Raw genomic sequence first — 11085 nt, 5'->3', positions numbered from 1 at the left:
TACGACGTTTCGGTCCGACTTGGACCATTACAAAGGCAATGGCCCAAGTCGGACCGACAGGTCATCGTAAGCTCCTCTCTCGTGTGTGCGGGTTGTTTATATACTGCCCAGCCTATTTTCAAAGATACTCCCGGGTAGATAATTATGGTCCAGGACGGAGGGAAGCATTGCCTAGGCCTAGAGCCTCATCTCTGAGCTGTGATGGGCCACCAGCAGCAACAGCCTGGTTGACTGGGCAAGCACCAGATGAGCATGGCCCATGGCCGGGCCCCGAGAGTAGTAAGAGTCACGAAACTCATAAAAGGTGCATCAAAGATAAAAGGTGGGTCCAGGACGGAGCCAAACATCTGAGTTGCCAGTTGTTTCAGCCAAATTATTGTGACTGGTATATATTAAATTTCTTTCCATTCAGAATATCATAAAAAATGTGTTGAGTTGTCTCCCTAAGTACATTGTGGTGTACATTGTGGTGCACACTGTGTTGTACACGTCTTGTACTCAGTATTGTACTGCTATGCTGCTGTAAACTAACATGACTGAGGTGAAGATATTGAAACAAGACAGACATGTCACAGCAGAATTTTAATGCAAACTGATATGCAAAGGGCGACTTCAAGCCAGTACATATAAAAATTACATATATATTTATATATATTTATATATATATATATAGCACATATAGACGTAATCATTCAAAAGCTAAAAATATGTACACTCTTAAATGTGAAAGCCTTTTTACACGAATATACATTTTCTTACACTGAAAAATAAATCAACATAATTACACTGATATAATACAAGTGTTGCACTGCGTCTGCAACAGTCGAGGAATCTTACTACAGATCACTTGACTTAGTATGACATCTTTTGGCAAACTGTTTTGCGGGGAACGTCTGAGTGTTCTACGCAATAATACACTGAAATACTTCCATGAAAATACTGTTAGGTTACGAATCTGGCGTCGTGCTGGGAACGACGCCAGTCACTACACTGCTTCGTAGACGATCGTGGCGTTGTGCTGGGGACGACGCCAGTCACTACACTGCTTCGTAGACGATCGTGGCGTTGTGCTGGGGACGACGCCAGTCACTACACTGCTTCGTAGACGATCGTGGTGTTGTGCTGGGAACGACGCCAGTCACTACACTGCATCGTAGACGATCGTGGCGTCGTGCTGGGAACAACACCAGTCACTACACTGCATCGTAGACAATCGTGGCGTCGTGCTGGGAACGACGCCAGTCACTACACTGCATCGTAGAAGAATGGATACAAGTCATCACAGGAAACGGTGTGGGCACTGATCTTTTTTTAGCACCCCACAAGTGCCCACCTCGAGGGGCATGTGTCACTGTCCTTTTGGGAAGAGAGGGCCACCCTGGGTCAAACAATATTTTTTTTCCCACTGTTATGGCACAGGGCCACGTTTGGTCTATCCACTGCCACTGTCTGTATTACAGTGATGATGCCTGTTCACACATTACACGGGGTACAAAGGTGTTACCACTGTCACATATGGTGCAGAGGTGTAAACACTGGTTACCTGTTGTGAAAGGTTACCACAAATACACCATTAACATACCACCTACTGCACCTTCAGGAGCGTGGATCACCTGCGTCACCTGGTGGGGGCTCAGAGCTCGTAGGGAAGGATCTCGTCCCTTGGATCAACGTAGAGGTGAGGTGTGGTGACGCTGTGGCAGGTGGAGGGTGCCCCACTCACCACACTGGCCTGACAGCCCCCCATGGTGCTCTGGGCCCCAGTTAGGTAGGCCCCCTCCTCCCTCTCCTGTCATACGTGCGACAGTGGCAGTGTCTTGTTGACGGGCCCCATGTGTGACGCCACGCTGTGGGTAGTGCCCTGGGCACTCATGGGAGGGGGAGGGAAGGAGGCACAGGAGGGCGCCGCCGCCTGCTTGATGGGTCGCGTCGGGTACTCATAGGTGTGCCCGTGTGCCCCTGGGCACAGCCGCTGGTAGAACCGTCGCCACGAGTCCAGCGTCTTGCCCGACCAGATCCAGAACCCGGCGGTGATGCCCACGACCAGCGTCATGAAATAGCGCAGCATCAGCACAGAGTAGTCTGGCCGCTGCCCCTGGTGGGCGCTACATGGGCACACTAGTGAGTCTTGCCAGTTAGACACGTACAGCTGCTCGTAGAAGTAGCAACCAATGACGATGGTGGCGGGAACGGTGTAAAGGACACTGAACACGCCGATTCTGATCATCAACTTCTCCAGTTTCTCAGTCTTGGTCCTGCCTTGCTGCTTGATCACGTTGCGGATGCGGAAGAGACTGACGAAGCCGGCCAGGAGGAAGCAGGAGCCAAGTACCAGGTAGATGAAGAGAGGCGCCAGTACGAAACCTCGCAGGTTCTCGATGTTTTGGTTGCCCACGTAACAGATCCCGGCCACTGAGTCTCCGTCCACGGCTGCCATGACTAGTACAGTAATGCTCTGGATGGTAGGGATGAGCCAGGCCGCCAGGTGGAACCAGGTGGAGTAACCTGCGATGGCTTCATTGCCCCACTTGAGACCAGCAGCCAGGAACCAGGTGAAGGCCAGCACCACCCACCAGATGCTCGAAGCCATTCCGAAGAAATATACAAGCAGGAAGACGGTGGTGCAGAGACCGGAGCCGTAAGGGTTGTGACGCACCAGGTGGTAGTTATAGATGATCATTTCACCGTCACACGACACCTCAGAGTGACCAGCCACCAGCCGGATGATGTAGCCTACGGAAACCATGAAGTAGCACCCGCTGAGGAAGATGATGGGACGCTCCGGGTACTTGAAACGATCCATATCGATGAGGAATGTTGTGATGGTGGTGAGCGTGGAGACACAACACAGTATAGCCCAGGTGGCGATCCAGAACTGTGCGAAAGTTCTCTCGTCTTGGCTAAAATAGACACCCTCGCAGGGCAGTGCACAGTCGTGCACCTCCCCAACCTTAAACGACTCGTTGCGGTTTTTCCCAAACTGACGGTAAGTGGCGTCTAGTTTGACGAGTGGGAACTGACAGGAGCACTGACACGCCCCCTGGCGGGTAGTCTTGGGGCAGAATTTGGAATTCTTTCCGCGACACTGACTGTCTAAATTCACCACAGTCTTCGTAGTTTTTTTCTCTGGCGCTGAACCGTTACGTTTGTCCATACACAGGTGGACAGAGTCGCCATACTCAGGCAGTTTGGAACAGTCCATGCGCTCCGGCCAACCAAACCCATACTGGTGCATGATAGGCGCACAACCAGACTTGGCTCGCTCACACACACTCCTGCAGGCGGGCAGAGGCTTGTCGTAGTCCTCAATACAGATGGGAGCGTAGACGGAGCACAGGAAGAACTTGAGGTCCTGGGAGCACATGATCTCCACCAGCGGCCAGAACTGGTGCACCTCCAGCCCTGCCTCGTCCTGGCTGTCGTGGTTGAACTGGTTGGGCATGGAGGTGTTGTTGTAGCCGATGCCACGACACATGGGTATGGTTATTTCCTCACAGCGAGACTCCTTGGCTGTCTCGCCCTCTGTGGCCCCCGCCAGCGAGGCCACCAGGAGGATGAAGGAGGATAAACATACTGAGTTGCTCATTGTGGTGCTGTGAGGACTGCCCAGGCCTCACCCCAGCACATAGTCACTGCCACCTCACTGCTCCGCCATGCTCCACACCCACCATTACTCACATAAACAAGGGGCCGCCACGGACCGGCATCGATCCACGTCCACTCACGAGGGGAGTCGAGTGTACACTGAGCGTGCGTGCCTCCCTCTACCAACACACTGAGGGGACGCACCTTCCTACCTCTCACTCTCTCTCACCCTCTCACATTTCACCACTAAACTCCACATTTTTCACTTGTTTTCCTTGACCTGACCTAACCTCAGGGGTGAGACTGAGGTCACTAGACCCTGACAATGGCCCTGGAGCAGAGGACAGGTCTGGGGACCTTCTGTCTTGGAGTCTGTACGTAGCTGAGACGGCAGACAGAAGGCGACGCCCTCTCAGCCAATCAGCACAGGCGCAGCTGCCGGACTGGCCAATCACCGGCCTCGTCTCATCGCCACACGACCCTCCAGGTGACCTGCAACAAAAATCTCATGTCAAGTCAGGTCACATTCTACCTGGAGTGAATGAGGCAGGAGCGGTGTGTGGAATGTGGAGGTGGTGAGGCAGGTAGAGGCGACCACACAGCAAAGTACTATTGACCAAGTGTATGTATATATGTGTGTGTGTCTGGTTGTCTTATTGATCACACATAAACACACACACACACACACACACACACACACACGTTCACACAGACGTACACATACAATCACTACACTAATACCAGTATCACAACAATCACTAACCTTGACGATGCTGGAATCTCAGTTTTATCGTCTCCTGCGTCTTTATTCCACCTTACCTCACCCTCCTACCCACACACCTCACCCTCCTACCCACACACCTCACCCTCTTACCCACACACCTCACCCTCCTACCCACACACCTCACCCTCCTACCCACACACCTCACCCTCCTACCCACACACCTCACCCTCCTACCAACACACCTCACCCTCCTACCCACACACCTCACCCTCCTACCCACACACCTCACCCTCCTACCCACACACCTCACCCTCCTACTCACACACCTCACCCTCCTACCCACACACCTCACCCTCCTACCCACACACCTCACCCTCTTACCCACACACCTCACCCTCCTACCCACACACCTCACCCTCCTACCCACACACCTCACCCTCCTACCCACACACCTCACCCTCCTACCCACACACCTCACCCTCCTACCCACACACCTCACCCTCCTACCAACACACCTCACCCTCCTACCCACACACCTCACCCTCCTACCCACACACCTCACCCTCCTACCCACACACCTCACCCTCCTACCCACACACCTCACCCTCCTACCCACACACCTCACCCTCCTACCCACACACCTCACCCTCTTACCCACACACCTCACCCTCCTACCCACACACCTCACCCTCTTACCCACACACCTCACCCTCCTACCCACACACCTCACCCTCTTACCCACACACCTCACCCTTCTACCCACACACCTCACCCTCTTACCCACACACCTCACCCTCCTACCCACACACCTCACCCTCTTACCCACACACCTCACCCTCCTACCCACACACCTCACCCTCCTACCCACACACCTCACCCTCCTTCCCACACACCTCACCCTCCTACCCACACACCTCACCCTCTTACCCACACACCTCACCCTCTTACCCACACACCTCACCCTCCTACCCACATACCTCACCCTCTTACCCACACACCTCACCCTCTTACCCACACACCTCACCCTCTTACCCACACACCTCACCCTCTTACCCACACACCTCACCCTCTTACCCACACACCTCACCCTCTTACCCACACACCTCACCCTCTTACCCACACACCTCACCCTCTTACCCACACACCTCACCCTCCTACCCACACACATCACTCTCCTACCCACACCTCACCCTCCTACCCACACACCTCACCCTTCTACCCACACACCTCACCCTCCTACCCACACACCTCGCCCTCCTACCCACACACCTCAGCATTCTACCCCCACTCCTCACCCTCCTACCCACACGCCTCACCCTCCTACCCACACACCTCACCCTCCTACCCACACACCTCACCCTCCTACTCACACACCTCACCCTCCTACCCACACACCTCACTCTCCTACCCACACACTACACCCTCCTACCCACACACCTCACACTCCTGCCCACACACCTCACCCTCCTGCCCACACACCTCACCCTCCTGCCCACACACCTCACCCTCCTACCCACACACCTCACCCTCCTACCCACACACCTCACCCTTCTACCCACACACCTCACCCTCCTACCCACACACCTCACCCTCCTACCCACACATCTCACCCTCCTACTCACGCACCTCACCCTCCTACCCACACACCTCACCCTCCTGCTCACACACCTCACCCTCCTACCCACACATCTCACCCTCCTACCCACACACCTCACCCTCCTACCCACACATCTCACCCTCCTACCCACACACCTCACCCTCCTACCCACACACCTCACCCTCCTACCCACACACCTCACTCTCCTTCCCACACACCTCACCCTTCTGCCAACACACCTCACCCTCCTACCCACACACCTTGCCCTCCTGCTCACACACCTGACCCTCCAACCCACACACCTCACCCTCCTACCCGCACACCTCACCCTCCTACCCACACACCTCACCCTCCTGCTCACTCACCTCACCCTCCTACCCACACACCTCACCCTCCTACCCACACACCTCACCCTCCTACCCACATACCTCACCCTCCTGCTCACACACCTCACACTCCTACCACACACCTCACCCTCCTACCCACACACCTCACCCTCCTACCCACACACTTCACTCTCCTTCCCACACACCTCACCCTTCTACCCACACACCTCACCCTCCTACCCACACACCTCACCCTCCTGCTCACACACCTCACCCTCCTACCCACACACCTCACCCTCCTACCCACACACCTCACCCTCCTGCTCACACACCTCACACTCCTACTACACACCTCACCCTCCTACCCACACACCTGACTCTCCTACCCACACACCACACCCTCCTGCTCACTCACCTCGCCCTCCTATCCACACACCTCACCCTCCTACCCACACACCTCACCCTCCTACCCACACACCTCACCCTCCTGCTCACACACCTCACGCTCCTACCACACAACTCACCCTCCTACCCACACACCTCACTCTCCTACCCACACACCTTACCCTCCTGCTCACTCACCTCGCCCTCCTATCCACACACCTCACCCTCCTACCCACACACCTCACCCTCCTGCTCACACACCTCACCCTCCTACCAACACACCTCACCCTCCTGCTCACCCACCTCGCCCTCCTACCCACACACCTCACTCTCCTACCCACACACCTCACCCTCCTGCTCACACACCTAACCCTCCTACCCACACACCTCACCCTCCTACCCACACACCTCACCATCCTACCCACACACCTCACCCTCCTTCCCACACACCTCACCCTCCTACCCACACACCTCACCCTCCTGCTCACCCACCTCGCCCTCCTACCCACACACCTCACTCTCCTACCCACACACCTCACCCTCCTACCCACACACCTCACCCTTCTACCCACACACCTCACCCTCCTGCTCACACACCTCACCCTCCTACTCACACACCTCACCCTCCAACCTACACACCTCACCCTCCTACCCACACACCTCACCCTCCTGCCCACACACCTCACCCTCCTGCTCACACACCTCATCCTCCTGCTTACACACCTCACGATCCTACCCACACACCTCACCCTCCTACCAGCACACCTCACCCTCCTACCTGGAGTCTACCTGGAGGGCATTCCGGGGATCAACGCCCCAGCGTCCCGGTCCACGACCAGGCCTCCCTGTGGATCAGGGCCTGATCAACCAGGCTGTTACTGCTGGCCGCACGCACTCCAACGTACGAACCACAGCCCGGTTGATCCGGCACCGTCTTTAGGTATCTGTCCAGCTCCCTCTTGAAGACAACCAGGGGTTTACTGGTAATGCCCCTTATTGCTGGTGAGAGGCTGTTGAACAGTCTTGGGCCCCGGACACTTATTGTGTTTTCTCTTAGTGTACCAGTGACGCCCCTACTTTTCACTGGGGGTATGTTGCATCGCCTGCCAAGTCTTTTGCTTTCGTATGGAGTGTTTGCTGTGTGCATATTAGGGACCAGTCCCTCCAGAATCTTCCAGGTGTAGATTATGATATATCTCTCTCGCCTGCGCTCCAGTGAGTACAAGTCAAGTGCTTCCAGGCGCTCCCAGTAGTTAAGGTGTTTGATGGAGCTTATACGTGCAGTAAAGGTTCTCTGTACATTCTCTAGTTCTGCAATTTCACCTGCCTTGAATGTGGATGTTAATGTACAGCAATATTCCAGCCTAGAGAGAACAGGTGATTTAAAAATGATCATCACTGGCTTAGCATCTCTTGTCTTGAATGTTCTCATTATCCATCCTAGCAGATGTGATAGTGGCACTGTTGTCGTCCTGCCCAACACACCTCACCCTCCTACCCACACACCTCACCCTCCTACCCACACACCTCAGCCTCCTGCCCACACATCTCACCCTCCTGCCCACACACCTCACCCTTCTCCTCACACACCTCGCCCTCCTGCCCACACACCTCACGTTCCTACCCACACACCTCACGTTCCTACCCACACACCTCACTCTCCTGCCCACACACCTCGCCCTCCTGCCCACATACCTCACCCTCCTGCCCACACACCTCACCTTCCTACCAACACACCTCACCCTCCTACCCACACGCTTTACCCTCCTGCCCACACACCTTACCCTCCTGACCTGCCCTCCTGCCCAACCCTACCCTCCATCTCTACCCTTCCCTACTACCCTACCCTACATCCCGGCCCTATCCTCCTTCCTTGCCTGCTCTCCTTCCCTCCTACCTTACCTACCCTCCATCCCTGCCCTACCCTCCCCCAACCCCCCATCACTGCCCTACCCTCCCTCACCCCTCCTTCACGATGGTGTACCGTCAGTTTGCACTAACAGCCGCAGTACAGGGCTGTGAAAATTTAAGTTAATGTTGTAAGTCGTATTAGAGATGTTGAGGAGGTGGCCATTGTTGTGTGTGGGAGGTGATGGTGCTGTGAAGGATACTTCTGTTGCTGCTGCTACTGTTTCTGCTGCTACTGTTGCTGCTAATACTGCTGATGCTACTGTTACTACTAATAATGCTGCTGGTACTGTTGAGCTGTTGCTGTTGCTGCTGCTGCTACTGTTGCTGCTTATACAGCTGCTGTTGGTACTAATACTGCTGCTGTTGCTGCTAATACTGTTGTGCTGCTGCTACTGTTTTGCTGTTGTTGCTGCTATTGTTGCTGCACACTCTTTTGTTGTTGTTATTGTTGTTGCTGTTTTCAACGTACCGTTGCTGCTGTTGGTGCTGCTTTCATCGTTATTGTTGATGCTGTTGTGCTACTTTCACTGCTGCTGATGTTGCTGTTTTACTGTTGCTGCTGTTGCATTAGCTGCTACTGTTATTGTTGCTGTTATTGCTGCTGTCTTCACTGTTACTGCTACTGTTATTGTTGCTGTTATTGCTGCTGTCTTCACTGTTACTGCTGCCCTCACTGTTACTGCTGCCTTCATTGTTGCTGCTGCCTTCACTGTTGTTGCTACCTTCACTGTTGCTGCTGCCTTCACTGTTGCTGCTGCCTTCACTGTTACTGCTGCCTTCACTGTTGTTGCTGCCTTCACTGTTACTGCTGCCTTCATTGTTGCTGCTGCCTTCACTGTTGTTGCTACCTTCACTGTTGCTGCTGCCTTCACTGTTACTGCTGCCTTCACTGTTTCTGCTGCCTTCACTGTTGTTGCTGCCTTCACTGTTGTTGCTACCTTCACTATTGTTGCTACCTTCACTGTTGCTGCTGCCTTCACTGTTACTGCTGCCTTCACTGTTGTTGCTGCCTTCACTGTTGTTGCTACCTTCGCTGTTGCTGCTGCCTTCACTGTTAATGCTGCCTTCGCTGTTGCTGCTGCCTTCACTGTTACTGCTGCCTTCACTGTTCTTGCTGCCTTCACTGTTGTTGCTACCTTCGCTGTTGCTGCTGCCTTCACTGTTACTGCTGCCTTCACTGTTGTTGCTGCCTTCACTGTTGTTGCTACCTTCACTGTTGTTGCTACCTTCACTGTTGCTGCTGCCTTCACTGTTACTGCTGCCTTCACTGTTACTGCTGCCTTCACTGTTGTTGCTGCCTTCAGTTGTTGCTGCCTTCAGTGTTGCTGCTGCCTTCACTGTTGTTGCTGCCTTTACCGTTGCTGCTGCCTTCACTGTCGTTGCTGCCTTCACTGTTGTTGCTTCCTTCACTGTTGTTGCTGCTTTCACTGTTGTTGCTGCCTTTACCGTTGTTGCTGCCTTCACTATTGTTGCTGCCTTCACCGTTACTGCTGACTTCACCGTTGTTGCTGACTTTACCGTTGCTGTTGACTTCACCGTTGCTGCTGCCTTCACCGTTACTGCTGCCTTCACCGTTGCTGCTGCCTTCACCGTTGCTGCTGCCTTCACCGTTGCTGCTGATTTCACCGTTGTTGCTGCCTTCACTGTTGCTGCTGCCTTCACTGTTGCTGCTGCCTTCACCGTTGCTGCTGCCTTCACCGTTGCTGCTGATTTCACCGTTGTTGCTGCCTTCACCGTTGTTGCTGCCTTCACCGTTGCTGCTGCCTTCACCGTTGCTGCTGCCTTCACCGTTGTTGCTGCCTTCACCGTTGCTGCTGATTTCACCGTTGTTGCTGCCTTCACTGTTGCTGCTGCCTTCACCGTTGCTGCTGCCTTCACCGTTGCTGCTGCCTTCACCGTTGCTGCTGCCTTCACCGTTGCTGCTGCCTTCACTGTTGCTGCTGCCTTCACCGTTGCTGCTGCCTTCACCGTTGCTGCTGTCATTACCGTTGTTGGTGCCTTCACCGTTGCTGCTGACTTCACTGTTGTTGTTGCCTTCACCGTTGCTGTTGCCTTCACTGTTGTTGCTGCCTTCACTATTATTGATGCCTTCACCGTTGCTGCTGCTGACTTCACTGTTGTTGCTACCTTTACCGTTGCTGCTGCCTTCACAGTTGCTGCTGCCTTCACTGTTGTTGCTGCCTTCACCGTTGTTGCTGCTTTCACCGTTGCTGCTGATTTCACCGTTGCTGTTGCCTTCACCGTTGCTGCTGCCTTCACTGTTGCTGCTGCCTTCACCGTTGCTGCTACCTTCACCGTTGTTGCTGCCTTCACCGTTGTTGCTGCTGACTTCACTGTTGTTGCTACCTTCACCGTTGCTGCTGCCTTCACCGTTGCTGCTGCCTTCACCGTTGTAGCTGCCTTCACTACTGTTGCTGCCTTCACCGTTACTGCTGACTTCACCGTTGTTGCTGACTTCACCGTTGCTGTTGACTTCACCATTGTTGCTGCTGCCTTCACTGTTGCTGCTGCCTTCACCGTTACTGCTGACTTCACCGTTGTTGTTGCCTTCACCGTTG

General features: G+C 54.3%; 1 protein-coding gene across 1 annotated transcript; it reads right to left on the bottom strand.

Annotated features, from left to right (window-relative positions):
* Positions 1–563: 563 nt before the first annotated feature.
* Positions 564–4098, bottom strand: LOC128690255 (frizzled-5). The gene has a single exon (XM_053778856.2). It carries the CDS (start codon positions 3584–3586, stop codon positions 1793–1795), a length of 1794 nt encoding a protein of 597 aa, XP_053634831.1. The 5' UTR covers positions 3587–4098; the 3' UTR covers positions 564–1792.
* Positions 4099–11085: the final 6987 nt, after the last annotated feature.

Source organism: Cherax quadricarinatus, chromosome 1, assembly GCF_038502225.1.
Source record: "Cherax quadricarinatus isolate ZL_2023a chromosome 1, ASM3850222v1, whole genome shotgun sequence".
Lineage (NCBI taxonomy): Eukaryota > Metazoa > Arthropoda > Malacostraca > Decapoda > Parastacidae > Cherax > Cherax quadricarinatus.
Note: the sequence above shows the minus strand (reverse complement) of the source record. Positions and strands in the feature narration are given on the sequence as shown.